This window comes from Stegodyphus dumicola, chromosome 7 (genome assembly GCF_044657685.1).
Source record: "Stegodyphus dumicola isolate Sdum_Otavi_A_Nest chromosome 7, ASM4465768v1".
Taxonomy (NCBI): Eukaryota; Metazoa; Arthropoda; class Arachnida; order Araneae; family Eresidae; genus Stegodyphus; species Stegodyphus dumicola.
Genome location: NC_140774.1, coordinates 72,995,174 through 73,022,054, shown reverse-complemented (window position 1 = coordinate 73,022,054; position 26,881 = coordinate 72,995,174). Strand labels below are relative to the sequence as shown.

The window sequence follows — 26,881 nt, the reverse complement described above, 5'->3', positions numbered from 1 at the left end:
AACACTGGTAGTTCGGTCCGAGGTTCGAATCCCGCGAACGCGCTGGCTGCATGGGTATTTTCGTGGTTTTCCCCATGTGTAACGTGTATACGAGCCAGTTTCCCTTAGAAAGTCCTTCACGAAGGCATCCCTTCCCTTAGGCAGATAGCCCTAGTGTACTTTGCCATAATTAAATACACCACCTTGATCGGGTTAAAAGCTATATTCTGAATTAAGATTAAGTTAATATAAAAATGAAACGGAAACTGTGGAAAAGTAATAAATCAAATAAGAACAAAAACACAGACATCAATTTTGAGACAGACCAAAAGAATAATAATGCAGTTTAATACTTTTATGGTTTGAAAGATGGTGATGCACTGCATTACGCATACAGACTTGATATGATTATATAGATATTCTTTTGCATCTCTCGGTTCACCTACAACCTAATGAAGATGTGCCGTGAGGTATAAAATCTATTTGCCTTTGTATTTTCACATCTTTTATGTATTTGAAGTAAATTTTATGCGAATTGGTTTCCACACGTGTAGGGTTGTACTTGATCTTTTAATGCCAGTTAGTCCTAGCAGAAGTGAAGAGAGAATATTAAAAACAGCCTTTTTAATTATACAGAATTTAGAACACAAAAGCACTATCACTTGTGCTACAATATAAGCCGCAACTTGTGGACATAGGAATAAATAGAACAGCCAAACTTAAATTATACGTTGCCATAGTAGTCAATGAAATATTACTAAAACTACTTGTTACTTACAAATATTACTTACTTGCCGAATACTTCCTAGTACTAAATATTCACTAGTACTACTTACTAGTGCTAAATATTTACCAATACTACTTAACTTGCTGGATCAATACTTTAATTGAGGGACACAATTTAAATGTCGGCGTCGATGAGACGCAAGGCCGAATAATTATACCTGTCAGAGCTGGCAGAAAACCAACAACCGTAGAGAGCAGGCGATGCCAAATACACGCTGTGTCTTAAATTCCAAAAACCTCAGTTTAAATACTGACTACTCATTTGCAGTCTGGTAAGAAACACGGAAAGCAGGAGTTATAGTAAAAGCTAAAATTTTAAATAACGGGGTAATTAACATAAAATTTCTTATACACTGCTCTGGATTGTCTGGTAATTTTGGTACTGTTATCATACGGTTTTTGTCTTTTAAATTATAAAAATTTCACACTGGGTTTAAAAAATCTTTTTCGCTTTTGTTATTTGATAAAGTGGTTTTCTGTATTTTTAACAATTTTCGTATTTTAGTGCCACTTCATTATTTTACTTTGCCAGATTCAATATGATATTTGAATGTGCTTTGACTTTTTTGATAGTTATTATCCTGAATTAATGCGGCTTGCAGCGCGTAATTTTGAATCCCGCCTAATTCTTAATTTTTCCTTCTTAAATTGAATTATTTACGCGTTATACACACACATATATATATATATATATATATTCCAAACAAGTATCAAATATCTACATCTAGATATTCGTTCATCTGAGAAACAGAATTATCTTTATTAATGAAATTAAGTTTATTTTAAATCTCTTCTATGTAGCTTTTTCTGTATGTAAAAAAAATAAACACACAAAGAAATAAATGTAAATTTAGAATATACGAGGGCCATCCAGGAAGTAGATTACGTTTCCGTCTGTGTCCGCTAGGGGCGGGGCTAGCGCGGCCATCTTGGGGTCAGAGCGTTGCGCAGCTCAGTCTGCATCTAGCCGTGCTAGTGAGAGGTTCGTGCTGTGCTCCGTTCAGATACTGTGACGGTTTGAAATGTCTGCGTTAATTGAAAATCCCGCGAGCTGCGAGGTGCGCTCAGTAATAAGGTTTCTGACTGCAAAAAACTGTAAACCGATAGAAATCTATCGGCAGCTTCGTGAAGTGTATGGGGACAACATTATCACTGAAGGTGGAGTGCGTCAGTGGGTCATAAGATTTCAAAATGGCCGAACCAATGTTCACGACGAAGATCGAAGTGGGAGACCCAGCATAGTGACCGCCGAACTTCTCGAAAAAGTCGATGCTAAAGTCCGTGAAAATCGAAATTTCACAATAACGGAACTTTCTTTGAGTTTTCCACAAATTTCGCGAAGTTTGTTGCACGAAATCATCAGCGAAAAGCAGCAGCGTTTTGATGGCTATGCAGCGTTTTGATGACGACGCACAGCTGCAAGAAGAGGTAACGAAGTGGTTGAAGGCGCAGGCGGCCGAATTTTTCGACGAAGGAATTTCCAAGCTCGTACATCGCTACGATAAATGCCTTAATTTGTATGGTGACTATGTAGAAAAGTAGTATTTGAGTGTGGCTTTCATCTGTATATAATAAAATTTGTTTCCTATACTTTGTTTATTTTTTTATTCCAAAACGTAATCTACTTTCTGGATAGCCCTCGTAGTTTAATTCTTTATACATGCTTTGCTTATTTGTACACATTTTAACACTTAACTATTCTCAGGTTAGCAAGCACTTCAAACTAGATTAAAGTCCTTTCATTTTTGGTATCTGAAAATTATGCCTTTAATTGTACGTTTCAAACAACAAATGAGTTCCAAAACAAAAGTCTTTAATTTTAAGAGCTTTCGTTTCTTGATGTTTATTATACCTATAGAAGCTGTGATCACAGTAAAGAATATTCTGTTTTCCATATAGCGGGTTTGAAATATGTGCCTTCATTTAAGCAGAAGTTGTTCTGAATACCAAATAACTTTTGCCACAGATATATTCTAAAATCAGCATTTTGATGTAATATATAAGAATTGCCTCATATTTAATTTATTTTTAATCGACAGAGCATAATTAGTGAATTGTTTTTTTAGTTAAATAAATTTTAGGGAAGGTAAAATTAACATGAAACGAAATATTGATTATTACTGTATGTACTTCATTATACAATGCCTGATGGGAAAAGTAACTCAAAACACATTGCGTTACTAGCTAATACTAACGCATCAATTAAACTGTTTTTCTTTATTTACATCAAAATCATTTGCATTAGCAAGACTAAAAACAAACAACCCGAAAATGGAATGTCCAATAACACGTAAATTGAAGTTATTACTGTTGTCCATTACATGTTAAATAAATTCAAATCTTTAGAAAAACAGACAAATTACGATGTAATTTTGTTTTCTTTTGGCCAAGTGAATCTTTGACCAAGTGGCAAGCAGCAAAACTTTTCCAGTGAGCATGCAGTAATGAAATGGTTGTCATCTAACACGAAGTTTATTGTCCTTAATATTCTGGTTACCATAACAATCGCAGAGAATCATAAAAAATGTTCTGCTATGCTGTGAAGATTTCCATGTGTTCCTTAACGATTATTTTACAAAAGTTAGTGTTTCATATGAACATGACACGTGAATAAAATTATAAAAGAGTACAATTGTAAATGTTCAAAAAAAGGTGGTTAACAGACGTGATTTCTTTAACTCTGTACACTACCAGCACAACCTGTCTACCGCTTAGTCGCACTAGGCAGCAGGTTCCAGAGGGTTCCAGAATAATCCTGTTTATGCACTGGCGAAATAAATTAAGAGAATTTTCCTATTTTATCGAATTGCATGAAAAGAACTGAACTGAAGGAAAAAACCACTGCTTCTAGATAAAAATGCAAATCTTGTACGGCAAATACATAAACGTAACACGTGTGTGTAGGCGGAGCCAGAAAAAAAACAGGCTTTATAAGCGCGTGGAGGGTAAGAGGGTAAGACGAATTGTCAGGCCTCCTTATCAAACTTATCGGCAACAGTTTCCCACCTGGACCACCACCTTCTAATTTCTAGTTTTTTGGCAAACAGAACTTTCCAAGTTCGTATTAAGAACGAACTCTCAAATATCAATTATATGATTGCAGGGTTCGAATCTTTCGCCTTTTCTCTTTAATATGTATATAAACGGTCTTTCTAGCCACAAAGATGCCATTATCACCTGCTATGCAGACGACACTGCCATTCTCAGCAAATCCATCAACTCTCAAAGAGCTGTTAAAAACTTAAAAATTGCAATAGATTATATTTCACGTGGTTCAGTGAACAGAAAATTAAAATTAACGAAAGCAAATCAACTACAGTTTATTTTCAAAAGAACCCTAGAAGACATCTCGAAAGTATTATCATCAATAGCATCCATATTCCCAATGAAAAATGCATCAAGTATTTAGGAGTTTATCTCGACCAAAAACTCACATTCAAAGATCACGTTGAAAATACATGCAAAAAAGCTAATCAAGCAATAGGAAGTATTTATGCGCTCATTGGAAAAAATTCTAAACTTAGTCTAGCAACGAAAAGAGTAATTTATCTTCAGGAAATACGTCCCATTCTTCTTTATGCATCTCCAGCTTGGGCTGCTACTGCAAGAACTCACCAGACAAAAATTCAAAAGATTCAAAACAAGACAATTCGAATAATTACAAATGCACCCTGGTTTGTGTGGAATAGCACCTTACACGACTTAAAAATCAAGCCAACAGATGCAGAAATTTTAAAATTATCTCATAACTTCTTTACGAAGGGTGACAATCATCCTGAAAATATTATTAAAAAACTCGGAAATTATGATTACACAATAGAACAACGCCACAAAAGATTCCGTACTATTCACCACAATAGTCGTGGTAACTGTAGATATATTTTCGTTCTTTACTTATTTTATCCAAGTTTTATTTTATTATTATCATTATTACTTTTCATCTTACCGCATTACTTTAACAAAACTCTATTGTCCCTGCCAAAGCAGGTATGGACTTTGGTGTGTATATAGTTTTATTCTTGTGAACCGTTTTCTACTGTGATAAACTATGCTATTCCATCATATAATCATTTGCCAATAATTACTTATCTAAAGAATAGTATGAAAATGTTTTAAAAAATGCCTCACCTACAAGAGGTGACTCCACCGGAGCACCAGCATACTAAGAAGGTTTTCATTTTCAAAAATAGATGGAGCCACATGAGCACCTTCGTCTTTTCTAAGTTTACTTATCTCTCAACAGATGGCGGCACTGGAGCCTCCATTAAAAATATCTGAATTCTAGCACAGTATGTGTACAAGTACTTTCCATTCTAGTGAATTCAACTCCTTTGATCCTCAAGATTTAGAAAAGTCAAGAATAATATATTGGTAAAGGTTGCAATAGGCCGATTGCCTCCTACCCGAAGTTAAGACATAAGACATAAGACGACACACCTCGGTGAATTTATTGGTGTTATCTTGCAGCAATCGGTTAAATTCACATTGGAACAGTAAAAATGAGTAACCACCAACGTTTAGATAATGGAATTAAGTGGCGAATTGAGTGGAGGCTAGAGGTAGGCCAATCGCAAATCCAGTATGCAGAGAGTTTAATTTAACGCCCAGCGTCTCGTGTAACCTATGGAAACAGTTCCAGGATACTGGATCCATAGAGAGAAAGCCTGGGCAAGGTCGTCCAAGAGCCACGACGGTCAGAGAAGATCGCTATTTGTCTATTTTAGCGAGGCGTAAACAGAGGGGCTACAGCTTCACAGCTCTCTCGAGATCTGTATGCAGCCACAGGAACCCGTGTAACAAGGGTTTCCAAAAGACTTAATAAGAGAGGGTTGTTTGCCGTAAGGCCGGCGTTTTGCGTCCCGCTCACGTCTACTGTCAGAAGAGTCCGATTAGCATGGTGCAGGCAGCATAGTGATTGGAGTACGGAGTAATGGGCGACCATTCTGTTCACCGACGAGCCCCGTTTTAGCCTAAACACCGATTCTCGCCGTACTTTCATATGGAGAGAGAGCCAGGGACTTACCTTCCAGTGTCCGCGAAATCAACAATTATAGCGGTGGTGGTTTGATGGTCTCATATGTTGGATGACCGCACACCTCTCCACGTCTTTGACAGAGGATCTGTCACCGGTGTGAGGTGAGTGAGTGAGCGCCACCAAGGAAGACAACTGACCTGGCCTTAGCTTCACAGTGTGTTATCTTCCTGGCAGAAACCATCTACTCTCTGCTCCACACTGCTCCGAGAACGCAGCTGAATAGACGGCTAAGTAAAGTCTACATGTAAGCTTGGATATTGTTGTTCGCGGAAAGAGTATTCTGTTAGAAACTACTTAAAATTAAAAAAGAAGCAATCAAAAGGCTGTTAAGAATCGCTGTTAGAATAGACAGAAACTTTTGTTAGATAAAGTAAAGAAAGGAGGACTCTGCCTGAAAAATTAACTGCCGTGGATTTTCTGGACTTGCTAAATGTCTACATGAGGATGCTAATCTTGACACAAATGTCATATATTTATGGGGCTTTTGTAAAGCCGTTGGGCCTACATGGAGGAAAGATGTAATCTATTAAATTATTGCACATAGTAAACTTGGAAAAAAAAAAAAGAGATAAAAAATGATTAAAGCAAAATCCTAGCGCCCAAACGTAATTTAACGCAGATTACTTTCCATGTGCCTGACTCTTCTGTAAAAACATTTAAAAGATTGTGTACCTGTTATCACTAAGATAACAAATTCCTGCATAATTTAGTTCTTTGCGCAAACTTAAACTGGAGTTGTTTTACAAATTGAACCATGCATCTACATTTCTTTCGTAGTACTTGCAGACAGGATAACACATGCATAAGTACAAAACTGAATATTAAAGTAAAAAACTAACATGATACTGAGTACAGAAATACAGAAAGCTGATCCTTAATCCCTGTATACATAACACTTAAAAATGCATTCGTAATACATGAAAATTAAAACGGATGAACATAATACATAAAACTGATCATTAAGTAATGCTATGTAGTCTAAATCTTAGTTAACTGCGAACTTAGCTTCATAGTACATGCAAAGAAGTAATAAATACAGACTTGAGTACGTTAAAGTGAACATAAATAGAAAAGTACAGCACCAAACTCAGTAAAACTGATTAGGATTCCAAACACTTGAGTACATAATGCTGATACATAATTACAAAGAAAACCTTACCTACCTTAATTCCATAGTTACTTTTATCACCTTAGAACGTGCACGTAATTTATAAAAAACATAAGCAAGCACTTAAAGCTGATCACTTGGGAGAGATTCAAATATACAGTTGATCACATAAATACAGATATCTCTTCCCTAAAATTTACATAAAAAGTTAAATATTTATTAAAATTAAGAAGGCAAAAATGCCATACCAATAATAATATCATTCCCAAACTTAAGTTGAGGTGATAACATAAGTTGACCTTGCCCTTCTTGAACCTACTTATCACAAACTTGTAATTTAAATACGCGATTAGTAAGTGTAGGGAAAACTCATTGCTGTTGAAGATTTTACTGACTCAATCTGGTCTTGCGAGTCCTAGACCTGTACATTAATTGCAGAAGTAAAATTTTTAAAGAATATAGGCAGGTTGTTGCCATAGTCCTAATTATCCAAGTTAGTCTTGGGCTGAGAGGTCCGAGGTGTGTGCCCTGCATACTTAAAAGATTGAATTAGTGTGACTTGTACATTTTATGATTCAGAGCGCTAAACACTTGATTATTTCTGTTTGGGGATACTTATCGTCGTATTAGAGAATACTTTCTCTGACAATGGCTGATTACCGCTTTTTATTTTCTGTTTTGTTTGTTCTTATATTTGCGGCCCATTGTGGCCAGTAAGCTTGACTTATTCTCAAGAACAGAACTGCCAGATAAATTACCTAGGTTTCATCTCAAAAGGATCACTCTAAAACAACTGATAGACAGATGGCGAGCCAGATTGGACACAGCGGATACAGGAAGGAGAACATATATGTTCTTCCCAAAAACAACGCTAGAGTTAAATTGCAATAGTGGTAGTCAGACACAGTTTTATACAGGTCATGGCCCATTCCTAAACTATCTGAATAGAATCAGCCTGAGTGACACAGAAAGTTGCCAATGTGGAGAGATGGGGGATCCAGACAACCACGTCTTCCATTGCACAAACACGGCACAAAATCGGTGTGAGGTATAGGGATGAGGTCTTGGAGCCCTGTGATTGCTTTTTCCGGTACGCAGTGGGCCCCGATTTCATCTTACAGGACGATAACGCGAGGCTACACAGAGCTCTTCTGGTCGACGAATTTCTCGAGAGAGGATATTCGCCGAATGAATTGGCCAGCCAGGTCTCTAGACCTCAACCCTTCAGAGCATGTGTGGGACGTTCTGGGGAGGGGAATTGCAACTCGCAACCCCCTCCGAGAGCCATCCAAGAACTGAAAACAGCATTACTGAATGAGTGGGACCAATTCCCACAAGCACTGATAAACTGCCTTATTTCCAGTATGACATCACGCTGCGAGGCCTGTATGGCTGTAAGAAAGGACCATACCCCTTATTAACCCATTTCTTTTGTGTCTTCTTCAACCGCTGGTTGAGATCTCCAGACCCTCATGAGTGTTACACACGAGCATGTGTGTCTATTACAAATGTTGAATGTTTATTTTGTTTGTATTATATCAACTTTTGTTCACACTAAATTTTATCAAAATCTGTCCAGTAGCTCTGGAGATCGTAGATGAAATATGAAAATTCTTTTAATTTATTTCACCAGTGTATATCTGTGCATCATTGTCAAATATTAGTATGATTATTTTCGCTGTGTGTCATTCGGCATTGTCTTGTAAAAATTTCATGTTTCCTCTACTTAGGAGTATTAATTGTTTCTGATCTAAAGAAGCTTTAACTATTCTAACTGCCAAGTATATAAAACGTTTTATACACAGGAATATTTAAAAGAGAGATAAATTTTTACATGCATATAATGTAGTTATTTCTAAAATAAAAAAAAATATTATCACATGTTTCCAGTTAAAAAGAAATGTTTGTGAGATATTTAAAGATAACAATTTTTGACCGCTAAAAGTGGTCAAAAATTACATCTGCTCAGAGCTTTTCCCTTTGATATTTTTTAAAGAAGTGGCATACATATTGCCCCACCCTTGTTACAAGAACTTTATGGTAATTTTGCCCTAGAGAAGAGACTAGGGGCTTATGATACTAGTCACCATTCACGATATAAGACTGATGGTCTGGAGTCTTGGCTTTTATGTGTGAAACCCGTGATCCTCGGAAAAAAATCTAAATAAGATATAGCCGCTGGTGGTGTTTTGATCCACTCTTATCACGTATCGAGAATAAATCTAGAATCGGCTCCTTTTTTGAAGCTCGAAAATAAAAGAAAAGCAGATTGAAAGCTTCTTATGTTCCTTTATCTCTCTCAGTTCGTGCGGATCCGCCTTCACCAGTTGATATATATAAAAAAAATGGTTAATCAGTTAAGTTAAATCCTAAAAATTACGGACCTGTAAGGTAAAATTTTCACTGGTAGCGTTTGTCAAGTCAGGCCATTTAAGACAGATGGTTTTCCGAATACTGGCGCATCATCTAGTAATTAATCACCTGAGTGGAATTTTGGCATCATTTTTTACATACTAGGATTTTTTATTGCATTGCTTCAAAATGCATACCTTACAGAATGTCCCAGAAGCGTTTTGCCGTGATTTTACCCATGCAACATAGACTGCCAAATCAGGGTTTATAATTCTCTGGAATTTTATTTTCTATAATTTGTATTTCACTGGAATAGATTAAGTAATATCACTCTATAATTCAATCACGATCTTCTGTATAATGATTTATACAGAAGCGTTTTAAAGGAGCTCTTCTATGCAATGAAAACAGAACTGAATTATGGAACTTCACACTTAATAAAACTTACTTGTGTACTTTCCAATAAATGTATATGTGTCACTTATGCAAATACATGCACGATCATACAGGCGGCTTCTCCGCTGAATATCATACCAAAATGATAGAAACAGTTTTGTATAATTCAATAAAAACATGAAGTACCATACTTTTATTAATAAAATGCGTGAAGATTTTCAAGAACTTAGATTATTTCTAAATGCATATGAGCAAATTGAAGTTTAAGATTTTCAGATCACATTTGGAAAGCAACTGTAAATTAAAAACTAGTAGGTTAGGAGATTAACAGCTCTGAATAACTAAATGCCGTTACGGTAGGTTCAACAGCTAGATTTGCTGCTGAATCTGTGAATATATTGATATGAGCAATCTTTGTAAAATATGCGCCTAAAAGTATGGAAACTTTTAAATGTGAATATTTAAATATATCTTAGTAAACTAAATACAAAAAATGATATTTATTTTGTTTTTTGAATTATTAAAGCAAAGGATATTCTACAACCTGGAATATTTGTGTGAGACCATATAAAGTGTTAAATTGAAACTTTCACGATCCTGTTACCTAATGTTGAAAATGCTTTCATGACATTCTTTGTCTAATTTTGAAGATATCTGCAATTAGAATTAGGTTTCTAAGTTATCAAATACTTTCCCAGAATATTTAAGGGAATAAAATCCACAGTATAAAATACGTCATTTCGAATACTCTGTATGAGCTTAAAAATTATTTTAACCCACAGCCAAGTACAGGAATAGCATATACAAAAATGCAACAGTATAAAAACATGCACTTATTAAACCAAGTAAAATATGAAACGCATTCTTACAGAGAAAAATTACAAGATGAGGGAACTAAAATATTTTTTAATTTCGATTCTCGATTTTCTTTCAAGATCATTAGGCGTTAAGTTTATAAGGTATTTCTCCCGCCTTGTTAGCATGCCTTCGTGGTGTAGTGGTCTGCATGCTGTGAGCGTATTACAGAGGTCCGTGGTTCGATTCCCGATGAAGGCGTTGCCCATTTTTCACATTTCCTGCTTCCAAAAAAATACCTAATGTCTCTACAACCTAACATTTTCTAGTTGCTATGATGTTAGTGATCTTATGTTATGAAGTTGAAAAAAATATTATCTATAAATAATTTTTACCATTTTTCCGGTCTAAAACGTTATTGATTGTTAATGATTTAACTGTGATATATGAAGAACTACTTTTCTAGGGTGGTTAAGATTGTATTAAAAAGTAATATGCTTCTATAAACTATGTCGCCATAAAAATGCTAAATATAGAAATGGGCTTGGAGTCATCCATCTATAACATAGTCACTTAAGTTTCAATTCAGAATTGTTTCTTTTTCACAGAACTTAGAATGTTATATTACAGAAAAAATACTTAAATAAAAATTTGCAGGACATCAAAATGTTATCACAAACCTTAATCGATGTACAAAATGTTTAAGATTAAATTTATATATTTCTTTCAGCGCCTAATCTTTCAATTGAGAGAGAACGCATATACTATCGTTAAAATTCAAGTCGTAAAGAATAAATCTTTGATGCTTTCCTTAAGCTAATCAATTGTGTAGTTTTTCAAACTGTCTGGTAGTGGTTCCAGAAATATGGATCGCGACCCAGCAATTAGTCGAGAAAGCACTTTTCGTGGATTACGGCATGATTGTTTTTGCTGTATTATTACATAGTTTAATTTATATTCATAAAAAACTTACAATTTTTAATTCTTACTTAAAAATAATTACATGTCATTATTTTTTACATTTTTTCTACTACTTCGTTTCAGAATTATATGGATATAGGGGTCGGCTGGTTGCAGTTACACGCAAAACATTTACACTCTATTGTGGAACAGGTCTATAAAACAATCAACACATATGCATGATAAACATATGTAACACATATGCGTGATAAAACGGGACCAACAGTACACTTTTAAACTTAAATATAACATACTGCTTACGAATGCAGATATGAAATACTGGAGAATCCGGATTATCCATCTTCGTTAATTCAGTTCTACTTTACTGCAGTTAAACTTCTAAGGCAAGGATTACGAGCGGCAGAGCCGTAAAGTCGCTATGAAGACTCTTAATTTGACCTACATTCGACTCCTGGCAAACAATCCGGCTGCATTCGTGTTTTTCCTTATATGTAACGTAGATATGAATCGGTTTCCTTTTAACCCTCCATGAAAGCATCTTTTCCCTTAGACAGATAGCTCTCACGTGCAATCGAAACCAAACTTCTAAGACATTATTTTTCTCGCTACTAATAAACGCTTTACCATCAATACAGCGATAAGTGTACGGGATGTTAAAGATTTCTCATAATCAAAGATGTCCCTATGAAATATCATCAAACGAGTACATATTTTACTGAATAAAAGAAAGGCACGATCCCAGGATATATACATCTAGAATCCGTATCCTGCAACTGTACGATACTAGAGCGACTGCGAATCATTGCGGCAAAGAAAGAAAGGATTGCTAATAAAGTAAAATATTTCTTAAATTAGGATTTAATTGTTTGTTTATTAAATTTTATCTATTACAATTTCTCTAATTATATGTAATTTTTAAAGATGTATGGAAAAAGTTATTTTCATTAAATTATATCATTTTATTTCTGCCTAGAATAATAAGACAAACATTCGTATTAAATGCAACTCAACAATGCATGTAGTTTTTCTAAAAGCTCTCGTATGTGTAAGTTAAAATTACTGTATAGTAAGTACCACAAAATAAGTGCAAATGAATATTTTTCTTTGCTTTTTATAGTATTAAATTCACTTAATAATAAAAGGAAGCTTAAAATTGATATTGTGTCCTACAAACGTGGCGAAATATTTTATGTCCGCCGTTACTCATCGGGAACAACTGCGGCTTTCCATTTTATTTGAGCTTTCATGCATCCGACGTAGCATCGATCTATATTACTGCGGATAACTCATGTACTCTTCTGCATGGAACGTTTCAAACATTTGAGTAAATTTAGTAACGTTTGATAAGCTAGTGCATAAGAATTTATTTTGTGATATATAGACATTTTTCGGTACTTTGAAACGACGTAAAGCTTAAAGAAATATTTTCTTTCCTTTCTTAGATTTTCTGGTCGCCTTTAAGAAACCTCTTCATTCCTAGCTTCCTAAATTGCTGGTTGGCCAAATTCGCCCTCGAGCACATGTTTGTAAGTAGCCTTGGCACATTTTTATTGAATTTGATTGCACGTTTTGAATTTTGTATGGAAATAAAAAATAAACCTTTTTGTTTTAAATTACGGACGATCTCATAGAGCAATAACTTCCAACCTTTTCATAACAACGAAGGTAACGAATATCGGTTGTACGATGAACATCATCTTCATCGCATAACTTTGTAGTGAATGTAACGAACAATGTAGCGTATAAAGAAGAAATGTATAAAAATAATTGTTTATGCTAATATAAGTTAAATAAAAATTAAGGTATTAATTAACTTTAAGCGACTGTTATTAGTTATTAGTTATTTATTAGTTTACGATAAACAATTCTGTTCATGTAACTTTTAGCAAAAGATTTTTTAAGGGCATCATAATATGATTTTCCTGCCCATTAACGGTTTGTTGGTAATTCGAGATCTGAGTTTGCAAAATTTGTCCTCGTATGTAGTTATTCATCGATCAATTAAAAAAGAAAAGAGAAAAAAGCTTATTTAATGCAGGGACAAACATGCTTTCTAAGGAAGAGAACGAATGCTCAAAGATTCTCAATTCTGATTATTTTCTAAGCTTTTTTAAAATAATATCATATAAGAGACGCAAAATGTCTAGTCTCAAATCTTCAATTTTAACTTGAAAATTACATAAAAGCTTTAAGCATTTTCTTTAAGCTATTAAAATGATTATTATAAATTCAATATTTTGTTGTTGTTCCAAATGGCCGGATACTAAAATCTTTATGCATTTCTCGGGTATAGCCAGTATCCATCGGTAATTTAGTTGTCTCGTCACTGAAAGTTTTCCCCAGAATGCTCTACTTGAGTAGACAGAAGTACATCCGCGAGAAAGGTAATTCAGTCCAATGTTGATGAAGAAAACAACGGAAAGGTCCAAGCGTCTCTCAAACCGTTTCCTCTACCACTAAACCTGTAGGTAGAACATTGTGTTCATCAGTAAAAATACTGAAATGCCCGCATGCCCCGCAGACTCTACTTAAAATGCAGTATTGGGCGTTTTGCACACCGAGACAATAACCAGGTATACAAAACACACACAGTAACACGCACAGCTCGCTTGTGCCGGGTTTTGTATTACTGGTTTAGAGTATATGTTAAATATGGCATTTTCGCTCATAATGGAAAACTTGCACTTATTCATAAACCAGACCAGACTTTGAACAAACAGCAAATAAAAGCATACCCTCTATTTTTGTCTCAGTGCTTTTACAAAAAACTTAAAAACATGGATGGAAAACATGTTCGGGGATCAAGTACTCTTCTAATATTCTAAAAATATATTTTTCTTTCCCTCTCCCTTTTTTAAGCCAAGAAAAGATTCTCTTCGGAAAAGTTACCATATTATCAGCCTTCGACAGAAAGTATTTGTAAAACATGTATAAATTATTTCGAAATCATGTAAACACTCGTATGTCTATATACATTTTGAAAATTAGACATGTCGAAAGTTTAGTAAATTTCTTTTATTATTAAGTCCAGGACAGTGTTGGAAAAACTGTAAACTGATGCAATACTACAGAGTGTGAAGACCAAAGTGAGTTATTACTTATGTATTCTCCCCAAGGATCAAGTCTGAAACAAGAACACTTCGTTAAATTTTTCGGTGATTTCTTTGGTGTTATCTCACGGCCCGAAATTAACTGTATTTGTTACTCGAAGTTCTCATTAAATTTGTAAATAGAAGCTATCCTTTTTATATGTAAATGCAGGATATTCCAAATAACACATTGCCACATCCAAAAAAATGGAAAATTTTAATAAAATATTCAAAGTTACTATACTGATCTCTACTAGCATTTCGTAAGATTACAGTGGACATTTTCCTCATCTTGAATACGAATAATATTTCCATTATTAACTCCAGTTTCACGAATTATTTAGGGGTCATCCTTGACGATGTCCTCAATTTCAAAATCTATATTTCATAGGCCATATATTTTATGAAGATCTAGCACTGCATCCCAAATATTCGGTGAACCGAAAGTCCCGTCGTGTAGATTCGTGGGAGAGGAGAGCAGATGCCTTTTCCTGCAAAATGTATGCTGTCAATGCACTAATAAAGTTCACAATTAACATCTCTTACTCTGTTTCTGAATGTTTGAATATTCGTGCATCAGGAAGACTAATCACGAAGGTTAATATCGACTGAACTTCAAACATAAATGTAGAAAGAATACCAGTACAGTATATAACAACGGATTTCCACTCTATTTAGAACTCACGTGGGCCACTATTGGGTTATCCAGAAAATTCTGAGGTTTTTCAAATCAAAGCGCATTTTCTTCCACTTATTTTGTTACTGCTGATAAGGAATGATCCTGATTGAAGTGGATATTTAAATATGGTCATGTTGTTTTATTCTTCCATGTATTGTTATGGTTACAGTGCTAAGAATTAAAAACCGAAAAGTTCGTTTTCATTATGTTATCCTCTTTTTTTTTTTTTTTTTTTTTTTTTTTTTTTTTTTTTTTTAAAAAAAAGGAAAAATGCTAGTCAATCCTGTTTGAAAAGTTTAAACGTGAAAATTTCAGGTTCGATAACTATTTCCCTTCTGAATAACCATCCAGTGTAAACAAAGACATATTATAAAAACCTATCTCTGAAAATTCACATTTTACGGTTTAAAAGCTATCAGAGAGTTTAAATTTTCAAAACTTGTGGTACATGATCCTTTGAAAAATATCTGGTATGCAAGTTACTATGATACACCATACTTTAACAGAGAAGAATATGTTTGCTCGAGTACTGGAATGTATTCTTTGCTGAAAAAAGTGAACCTCTATTTTTGAAAAGTCTCATTACCGCAGACGAGAAGTGGCTGCTACACAATAATGTTACAAGAAAACGATCATAGGATAAGCTAGGAGAAATTCTTATAGTCGTTAGGTTTTTTTTAAGCAGGAGATGTGAAAAATGTGCAATGCCCTCGCCGTAACTCGAACCTGGACCTCTCGATTACGCGCCGAGTGTGCTACCGTTACATTACGAAGGCAAGCAAAAGAGAGAGAGAAAATACCTTATGACTTTCTTTAATACGATCGAGAATGCGTTGTATCGCATAAACTCAGTGCTTTGTGTATGATGTGAGTATAAAAGAACTACAAATTAAGAACTATTGCTAACAAATTAGAAAATAAATTTGAAAAAATAATCTTCATAAATGCCAGTTTTAAAAGCAGAAATAAGTAAAGGGCTGAGAATTGCAAATTTTCGAGGTGTTGCCATCCAACATGACAATCCTCGACCTCAAATTTCAATGAATATCAGACAAAAACTTAACTCGGTATGGTTGAGGTGTTTTGCGTCACCTATCATATTCACTAGACATTACTGTGTCGAATTTTCATCTCTTCAGCTCACTTCAAAACTATCTGAAGGGCCTAGAGTTTACTTCGTTGAAGAGTGTCGAACAGTTGCTCTAGCATCTCTAACTTCTTTTCAAATAAGATCTTAGCAACGTTTTTAAAAGAGGAATTTTCCAGCCGCCAGAGAGCTGATGATAAATCATGGAACAAAATAGTGGTTATATACTTCAATGAAATTTTCTTGTTTTCTTGTACTGCTTCATTTATATTTATCATCAAAAACATGCAGAACTTTCCCGATGACTCAATATTTCTCATAGCCTTTGAGAAGATAAAATTAATCTAAAGTGAAGTGCTTAGAAATGTTATTAGTCCTCCTTTTTCTAGGTAGTTCAACATTCAATGAACACCTTAATACAATATGAATAGAATGTAACCTTCTAAATCCAACGCACAACATTCTTGTGCTCATTTTTCGCTCTATTCTCCATCCCTTTCCCTCTAAGCTCGCTGAAATTTCACGAAATAAAAACTTTAGCTACAAGAAAGATTAATAGCTGCAATTAAATATATGGTTGCAAGTACAAGAAAATATAAAACAACATAAAACCGTCTATTTTTTAGTCTGCTGTCTCTTCTATAAAATTAAACGTCACATTCTACTAAGATTTTAAAACTTTCTAATTCTTTTGCAAGGCTGATCCAAGAATTTCTACTATGTGTCAAAAGAACATTACATCTTATTATTTCAGTCGTGGAGTGCATAAGATTCTTGACGTACATAATTATATGCAAATTGTAAATGAAAATATCCCCAGTTGACTAAGAACACAGGAACTCCCGATAAAGCTAAATCAGACATGTGCAACTCGCTACTACAGTCCGGATTTGAAATTAGAAATATTACGTGGGCCGAAGTACTTCAGGACTTATTTATATGGAAGCATAAAAAATGAGTGCATCTTAATTAGTTTAATCTCTCTATTACTTAAAATATTAAGTAATAATAATATAATATTAATAACAATAAATATATTACATAAAACTAATAAATAACTCCCATCATAAAATGTATTAAAATGTTAAATTTCAGAGTAAGATAATATTTCTAAATGACATCATGGTTGACACGATATAGTCAATATTTGGACGTATCGCGGACGTTGCAACTAGCAACCTTTTACCAAAGTTCGTATCAGTAATTCGCATATTTGCTCTTGGATTTCATGAACTTCATTGTGGAAAAATGGTCGCTAGCATTTTAGATGCTTAAAAACAATTTTTGTGGTTCGCAGGTGTGAGAAAATGGTAAGCATTTTCTTCTTTTAATTGACTTTAAAAGAAGTTAATTTGTAGTTAAAGCGATTTCCAGAGTAGAAGCTTATATTTATGAATTGATATGTCCGAGAAGCTCAGAAATCAACTTTTCCTGAATTCGTTATTTAGTACTGAGTTCATTGAGATATGTTGTAATTTTGAAGAGAAATTCAAGATCACACAGCCAGGATTTGCTTTCAAATCCCGAAGAGGTTTTCTTTTCATATCCATAAAAAAAGACACTTCATCTTTCAAATCATCAAAACGCTTCGATAACTTTCCTTTACTTAGCCAACGCACTTCTCAATAAAATGTGAGATTTTCACACTTGAAATGAACGTCAACCCGAAATTCTTAAGACTGACGGTTTTTTAGTGACGTTCACTTAAATTTATGCGAGAAGTTAGCGTGCCCATAACATGTGCAAATTTGATAGATTTTGCACACAAATTTTGTTGATGCATATTCCAGTGATATAGAGACAAGTTTTATATTCAGTGCCATAACCTAGACTTGAAGATAACTAGACTAGATATTCAGTAACCATAACCTAGGTATGTAAATGTCCTAACCGCTGTTACTGTTGCTTTGACCTTATAAAACTAAATCTAATATTTAATTAAAACGTTTTCTGATTATATTTAAAGTTATAGAATAATTTCAAGTATTTTGTCACATGAGACTATTTGAATGAAAAGTTGTAGTAAAAATAAAATGTAATTTTATTGATCAATATACCATGCAACAACTTAAAGTATGGAATAAAGTACTTAAGTAGTTATGTTCAAAATTCCAATTCGAATTTTTTGGGATATAAGAATTATTAAAATGTGGAGATTTATTTTGGCTACCAGTTAATTTGTAGTTAAAGCGATTTTCCTTCCAGTCTCGTTTTCACCCACGCTTTTCTGCCAGAATGCTAATGAGATAGCGCGCGTGTATTCGGCTTGAGGGAGGAAGAAGTCCTATTTAAGTGAAGGTTTTGAAAGGTGATTTTAGAGCGTGTTATGCCTGCTTGAAGGCCATATTGTTAGAATTATTAGCAATTTTATTCTGTGGCGTTGAGTATTTCTAGCCATTCGTCTTGTTTCCGCCAGCTTCAACGAATCAGAGCTTTCCTGCGAGTTAATTTATTCTGTGAGCCGTTAGGCTGATTTAATTGCATTTTATTTTAAGTTCAACATTAACTGTTTAAGTTAAGCCAAACGTTTTGGCTTCATGTAAGCCCAAATAGGGCCATCTGTTTAACTATATATGATTGAATAAAGGGTTCTTTACACACTTCTTCTGAATTTTCTACCGTGTTAAGATCTGAGGATAATACAGTCTTTTGAGAGCTCGTTACTTTATGCTAACTAAAAGAATGAAATTCTATAAAGAAACTGAAAGATTTCTAAAAGGAAGGCTCATGTTCTCTTTTAATGAATGACGTAAACATGAGTTCAGAATATGACATTTCGTTACAGGTCTGTGAAGAAGATTCTCTCATAGTTTCGATATGTCGTCAGTTTTTTATCCATTTTCTCTTGGCACAATTACAAATAAATATCTGGGACCAAAATTTACATAGACTATATTTTCATATTTTTAAAGTTATTTTCCTTCAAAACGTGATGAGTATTGTAATACAAATAATTAAGAAGCATTACAAGGATATACAGAGGCTACTCCCACATTTTTTAATCGACTTTGCTTTTCTATAAAATCACCTGCTTGAAAATTTTTTTAATTGCAACCATATTTTTGAAAGTGTAAATTATCTTCCGCTGTTTGACAATTTTGTTTTCATGCAAAATGGCGTTTTTAAAGAATTAGCGGGCAGAAGCTTTTTCCGAAGAAAATTATTCGTAATTAGTTATTAAAAAATGCAGTGAAAGCCTAACATCATTTTTCGGTATCTAAAGCAACAATAGATAACATCATAAGAAAGGAAGAAAACGTCAGAGTTTGGTTTCAAGGAGAAAAATTGCTCAAAATGCGTATCCAAGGAGAAAACGGAGCGTTGCAACAACTTTAATGTTAAAAGGAAATGTCCGAAATCAAAAGACAGTTGCATAATCATTAAAATGCTTAGTTTCAACTCTAAACAAAGCGATTAATACTGATTTCAATCTTAAAAAGACGAAAATACGTAATGTGCATTCCCTTTCTCCGCGACATATTGCCGAAAGCAGAACGCGCTGCAGAATTTTGGATGAGAAACAATTATTCAGACAAAAATGTAAAAATGTTGTCACACTAGATGAATCTTAGGTGTATTTAAATTACCGCAATAAAACGGATCCATTTACTATCATCAAAGAGAAAAAACAAATTTTAAAACATGGTTCTAAAGAATGCTTTCCAAAGGAATTTGTGGTTGTTGCTGATTTTTAATGTAACAACAAATAAAAATAATTTTAATGACAATAAAAAGTGCAGAAAACTGTTAAGGTCAACTTTGCATATTACCAGGAACATATTTTATATCCAATTTTCAAATATGAAATGTCTTCTCATTGCTCAGAGTGCCTTCAATCAGTAGAACTGCATCAAGACCAAGCAAGTAGCCGCACGTCAACATCCACTGTTAATTTCCGGGGAAAATGGAACAAGAAACGTGTGTCAAGCCCATACCCTTTAATCATATTCATACTATATATATTGCTGTATTATCAATAGATTTTTGCACTTTTAAAAAGCAGATTGTCCAATCGTCGACCAACAACCCTCAGTGGGCTTTGGAAATCGGTTCAATACGAATGGGATAAAATACCACTTCCGCTACTATGAAAAGCTTTATTGTCTTGGAAATTACGGTCTAGAAAGACAGTGAAGAATAAGGTTATCAAATGGAAGCATAAAACCTTTAGGTAAAATATTTCTGTAAATACAATGAAAAGTGTCTAAAAATGTGCAAACAGCCTTAGTATATGCATATAATAACCTGAGTATATTTATAATGGCGGCTGAAACTATGATGGGCGCATTGGCAAAGACACAAAACAGTGTTATTTCATCCCAAACTCTCTAAGTGGAGCACGAAAGCATTAGCTTAACAGAAATTTCATTATCTTCCCAACTATAATGTAGCTTTCCGGTAAATTCTCTCAGAATTTCCTCCAAAGAAAAAGCATTTTTTCTCTGAGGTAGAGAAATTTAGAATGCTTTACATATTTATTAATTTTCGTCCCAGTACAATAGATTTGTCTCTGGTCCAAAAATATCAATGAAGAAATAAAATTCTTGTAGAGTTTACACTAAAATGCAATTAAAAACACATTTTTTCTGCATCTGACAAGTACCTTAAAAAGCATTGCATTCTTTGAGGATTATATATTATAAATGTATTCGTGGGAGGATGTTAATCTGATATCTTTAAATCCTCTTTTCTTAGCAGGATTCCTTTACAAACGGATTATGTCATTCATTTCATTGGACGACAGCCGCAAAACAATATTATATTGTTTTGAAAACTAGGAATTTGCCAGATATCGAGGTAATTTTACCGATCCAACAGTCGTAAAATTCTCCAAGGTTTTATTTAACTAATACTTTAAGCTAACTTACGGAATACATTTCAGGAGACTAAATACCCTGAATGGTGGAAACAACTCCTAATATTTTAGAAAGGTCAATACAATTTTATGTCTTCACTAGAATCCATTCTGATGCAATGTGCTTTGTTTCGCTGTTTAGTGAATGTAGTATTTCAGCTATAAATTATCTGGCGATTTACCACATTCTGCATGCGCAGGTTTCTAAATTCTAAATTATAATTATTGCAACACTAGAGGACTACAATCTCTAAAATGTTCTCTTAGAACAGAATTTTATTTCAATCGATAAATCTGAAGCATCGGTTCTTCCAGGCTTTTGTGCGCTGCATTTAATGCGGCTGGTATTCCAATTACTTGTATTTATGAGCTTAACTTATCTATATGCTTGTCCCATATTTCAAACCTTAAATATATCTCTGCTGGATTATTAGTACTTTAAGGATAGGGAATCGTTTGACATTTTCTAGAATTTATTAGACAGTCAGCTTGTTAAACCATAAATTTCTTTACCATTTTCTAATCTACGGTATTCTTAACACAGATGAAAAAAGTAATGTTTCCTTTTGATATACATGCTATATAAATTTCGGATTAAATTTTATCCAGCTGCTTACAATCCCCTTGTGTGACTCTTCCCAAGACACTGTTGCATTAAAGCAAATCCTGCTGTAAAAGTACTATCACTCCTAAAAAGTATTGTAATACTTCTTTGGCGAAATGAAGCAACTCCAATGATGGAACACAGCAAAAACTTTTATTTAACACTCAAAAAAATGGCGACATACAAACAAGAAGAGAAAACATATTCTAACATTTAAAAATAAATTACATTCTTTGTGCGAGAGTCGCACGTTGCACTCGAGTCTGGGTTTAAATATTGCCATTCACAAATACCTCAATGTTCATCTATTTAAATTATTTAAACTACAAGATTTTAATAATATTTAAAGCTGTTACAACCTCTCCCCCAACGGAGAGACTTTTACCGAAGGGAAAGATCTGTAAATTTCGAAAGTTTATAAGCTCGGCTTGCTCAATTGCTTAAAGAGAAAAGATAACTTCTCTAATAAGTTTCCAAATTTTCAGGCCGAAAATTTTAAATTTTAAACAAATATTTTTACACCACATTTAAATAGAAAATGGACATTGTTCAAATTAGTCTTCCTTTTTTTCCTTGACGGCGCCTAGATCTCTTCCATGGTGGACCAGTTCCTCGGCTAAAATTCACAGCAAAGCCTTTCCTCAGTTCATCTGTGCCTTTCGGATAATATTCATTTGTCATTTGCTTTCGACAATTGTTTTCTTCGTCTATGAGTAGCGGCTTTGATATTAAATCAAAAGCCGAAAGATGATGATAACGCTGCATTGCAAAATGATTCTCAATATTAATTTCTTTATCGTTTTTCAAATTTTCGTGAACATCTCCCACGTTTAATTCTGGTGAATTAACTTCTTCTTCAAATACATCTCTGGATGCTTTATTTTCTTCCTTCATCTGTTCCAAGATCTGCTCTTCAGCTATTTTTCTTTTCCTTTGAGCTCTAGTAGAAGCGGCATTAAAATGGTAACACTAAGTTTAAGTTCAAGTGATAAACTAATAAAATAAGGCAGTTCAGTGTTAACGGGAAGTAATAACCTGAGATCACTAATATTACGTTCAGTGATGAACTAATAAAATAAGGCAATTCTATATTAACAGGAAGTAATAACCTGGTATCACTAATATTATGTTCAGTGATGAACTAATAAAATAAGACAATTCGATATCAACAGGAAGTTACGTTCAGTGATGAACTAATAAAATAAGGCAATTTAATATCAACAGGAAGTAATAACCTGGTATCACTAATATTGCGTTCAGTGATGAACTAATAAAATAAAGCAATTCAATATTAACAGAAAGTAATAATCTGGTATCACTAATATTATGTTCAGTGATGAACTAATGAAATAAAAATACGCGCGATTATTCGATCTCGGTCGGTGCCTCCAAAATAATTAAGACTGTGATGCTTCTTTGGCGAAATGAAGCAACTCCAATGATGGAACACAGCAAAAACTTTTATTTAACACTAAAAAAAATGGCGACATACAAACAAGAAGAGAAAACATATTCTAACATTTAAAAATAAATTACATTCTTTGTGCGAGAGTCGCACGTTGCACTCGAGTCTGGGTTTAAATATTGCCATTCACAAATACCTCAATGTTCATCTATTTAAATTATTTAAACTACAAGATTTTAATAATATTTAAAGCTGTTACAGTATGTTACTCTTTACAAATTATACCATATTATTCGGCATTCGAAGATATAACTCACACTTTGTTCCAAATTCTGAGCGTGCAGACGTTCCTTGAAGATGCTAAGCATTTTTGTTCTGGTCATTTGCATAAAACTAGCTTCTAGAAAATTGGTAATTGTTGGTACTTTGGAAAACGCTAAGTTAATTTTAATGTGAAATGAAATTTAGAGTAAGAAACTGCCATCAAATGATAAAACTTCAGTTCTTTCATTTATCTTCAATTTTATCGAACAGCACTGCTAAATACAGCCATTTAAGCAAATCAATCATTTAAAAATCTTTTTACCTTCACCTCTTAACAATATTTTGCAGTAAGTGTTACTTGATACTATGAGGATCATAAATAAAATAGACTTTACATTTTTAAATGATAGATTATAAAATTGTTGGCTTACGTTTTCGTGCACGCTATAGCCAAAATTCAAAATACAATCGATTTTTCAAAATAAAAGTTTTCTGTTAGTGGCATAGAGACAGCAAGTCTTTTTATTAATCTTCCAGGTTTTAATCATGTTAAACGATAATAAAAGCTTTTAATATTTCGATAGCTTTCTGTTTTTACCATCTTCTGTTTTACATTCGAAACGAAATGCAGAGGGGAAGACGGGGTTTAATATTCAGTTCATTTTTAATTGAATTTTAGTTTTATTCAATAAAATTTTGATTTCACGAATGGCAGCACGAGATACCAATTTAATTAAGATGCAAAGCGAAAATATTCCTATTTTTCATGTCTTTTAAAAGTGTAAAATTTAAAAAAATTGTATACTTCAGCTTTATTTAAAGTCACATTGTTTAAACTTTTTTTTATTCTAAGTGTTATATTGTAAGCTGAAATTTCAGATTAAAACACTTTTTTTACTTTCATAATTTCTGTATCCCGAAAGAAAGTACTGCTTTCGGGTTTTGCTGTTTCCATGTCCACGCTATTTAAGGTCTTATGAATAATTATAAGCGGATATATTATTGGCTGTCGTTGGCCACAGGTCTGCAATATCAATAGTGATAGCAATATTTTTCCGTGCGGCCGGGTGGTAAATTCCCTGAACACTGGTTCCGGCAAACGGCTTGGCTGCATGGGAGTTTTTGTGGTTTTCACCAAGTGTTCATTGAGTACAAACCAGTTTTCCATAAAATGTCCTCTATGAAATCATCCCTGCTCATTGACAGATAGCCACTGAGTTACTTTGTCTTAATCGATACCCTATCCTAATCTAATTTACCTGGATTCCAGTTTTGACTCAGAACACTGGGAGGAATGGAATCTTGAGGGTACTGCATTATATCATTTTCATGACAACAAAAAATACAACTGAATAAATGTTCTTCTAGAAAATTTGATCTTAATTTCTTTGCGTGTAGAGCTTATCAGTGATAGAGTGGATAAGATCACTGGCCTGCCCAATTATTCTTCCCGGTGAAAAGATTAGCTGCAGACGGCTTTTGTTCTTGCCAAGTGTAACCTGATTATAAGCCGATTTTCCTTTTCTACAAAGGCTTCCCTCCTTAGGCGGATGCCTTCTGCAAATTTTAACATAACCGATTAATTAACTACATGCATGTACACTTTTGAATCAATGTGTTATACTTAAAGTATTATTCTAAATTTTACATATTATTATTTGTACAGTTCTTTGTCTTGCATGCTCTCCTCAATTAAATTTAACCAGATTTTCTGTTGAGGAGGTTTAAAGAGTCATTAATCAAAATATGCATGCACTTATTCTGCCAAATTAAATTACAGTACTTCATCTACTTAACTGCAAGTATTTAAGAGGCAATTCGTTATTACTTTCCTCTGGCGAATTCATCTCGCTAATTATACTTCCATAATAACACATAGCAATTTTGCGAAACATTTTAGCATTTAAAGTGTGGTCGATATTTTGGAGCGTGTAGGAGAAATCTGCCGTTGGCTGCCAGCCAATTCGTTTAAGAACGCGGGCATTTGGAGATAAATGTATTCTACAACCTTGATAGCTAAAGCATATTTTCTATGCATTTTATTCAGTGTTCTGGCAAATAAAAACCACGAATGTAGAAATATCAATACTAAACGTTTAAAGAAGTGATTACTTAAATTGCAAAAGAGAAGAAGAGAGTTAGCTAAAGTAAAGCTCAAGATCGGGCGATGAATCTATTAGTGTATTCCTTTTCTCGGTTATAATACTATTGCAAGTCAAAAAATACAATTGTGGGGTAGTTCAGCATTGCAATAAAGTCAGTATCTAATACACGTGAACTATCAGATTTTTGGAATGATATGATTTTCTTATTTTTAAACACAGCCAGATGATACAAGTGCATTGAACATTAAAGCTTAAATAATTCTGCATAAGTTCATAGAATTTGTTTTGCATTCTTATACCGTGTCATTATATACTTTAGGATAGACTAAACGAGGAAATTAGGAAAAAATGGATAATTCTTTATGAGTTTCTATTCGGCATTCTAGCAGAGAAGGAAGCCCGGTTCTTAAGGAACATTTGGAACTTAGATACTAAACGAATGAACCATAGAGCTGTGGTTTCCAAAGCTCCGATGCAGTGATATGATTAGGATTGGAAAGTTTCTTCCGCGATAGAAAAAAACCGTGAAAAAATCTGTGACCGGATTAAGTAGGTTTCTGTTACTACAAGGGGTGATCAAATGAAAAAGTACGAAATGACACGGAAGGTACAAATGTAGACTTTATTCAAAATATGCACCATAGGCCAGAGCACAACGATCCCACTGATGAACAAGCCACAGGGTTCCGTTTTCCCAGAATTCCTATGGCTGTGACGAGACCCGGTCCTTCACAGCGTCCTTGAGTACTTCGTCCGAGTTGAAGCGCTTTCCTTTCAGGTGTTTCTTCAGTAGACCAAACAAATGGAAATCGCAGGGTGACATGTCTGGATTGTAGGGCGGATGCTCCAACGTCTCCCACTTTAACTTGGCCAGTTCCATGTGTGTGACTCTAGAGGCGTGTGGACGCGCGTTATCATGGAGCAGAACCACAACCTCCGTGAGCAGCCCCGGTCTTTTGTTCTTGATGGACCTGCGTAAGCGTCGAAGTATCTCACAGTACACGTCGGAGTTACTGGTTTTTCTGTGCTCCAGGAATTCCACAAGAAGCGGACCTTGAACGTCGGAAAAGACGGTGAGCAACACTTTGCCTGCTGACGGCACGGCTATGAACTTTTACGGGAAGGTGACGACGCATGCTTCCACTGCATGCTGTCCCGCTTTGTCTCTGGCTCGTAGTGATGGCACCAGGTCTCATCACATGTGATGATCCGCTCCATGAAAGCGGGATCTTCCTGATACCGAAACAGATGTTGCAGTGCTAGCCTTATATGCAGTTCCTTTTGCTGGTCGATGAGCTGCTCCGGAACCCAAGCGGCACAAACCTTCCGATATCACAACCTGTCGTGAACAATTGTCTACACGGTTCCATAGCTGACATCCACCTTCACCGCCAACATTCGCAATGTGACACGCCGATCAC

At 34.4% G+C, this 26,881-nt stretch overlaps 1 protein-coding gene across 4 annotated transcripts in view; it reads left to right on the top strand.

The window, feature by feature from the left end:
• LOC118189638 (potassium channel subfamily T member 1-like) overlaps positions 1 to 26,881 on the top strand; it is a 567,007-nt gene that overhangs the window by 324,094 nt on the left and 216,032 nt on the right. For all 4 annotated transcript variants that reach the window (XM_085820454.1, XM_085820457.1, XM_085820455.1 and 1 more), the window contains one exon: positions 12,815 to 12,898. In XM_085820454.1, the coding sequence (XP_085676580.1) occupies positions 12,815 to 12,898 (84 nt within the window). The remainder of the gene's footprint in view (positions 1 to 12,814; positions 12,899 to 26,881) is intronic.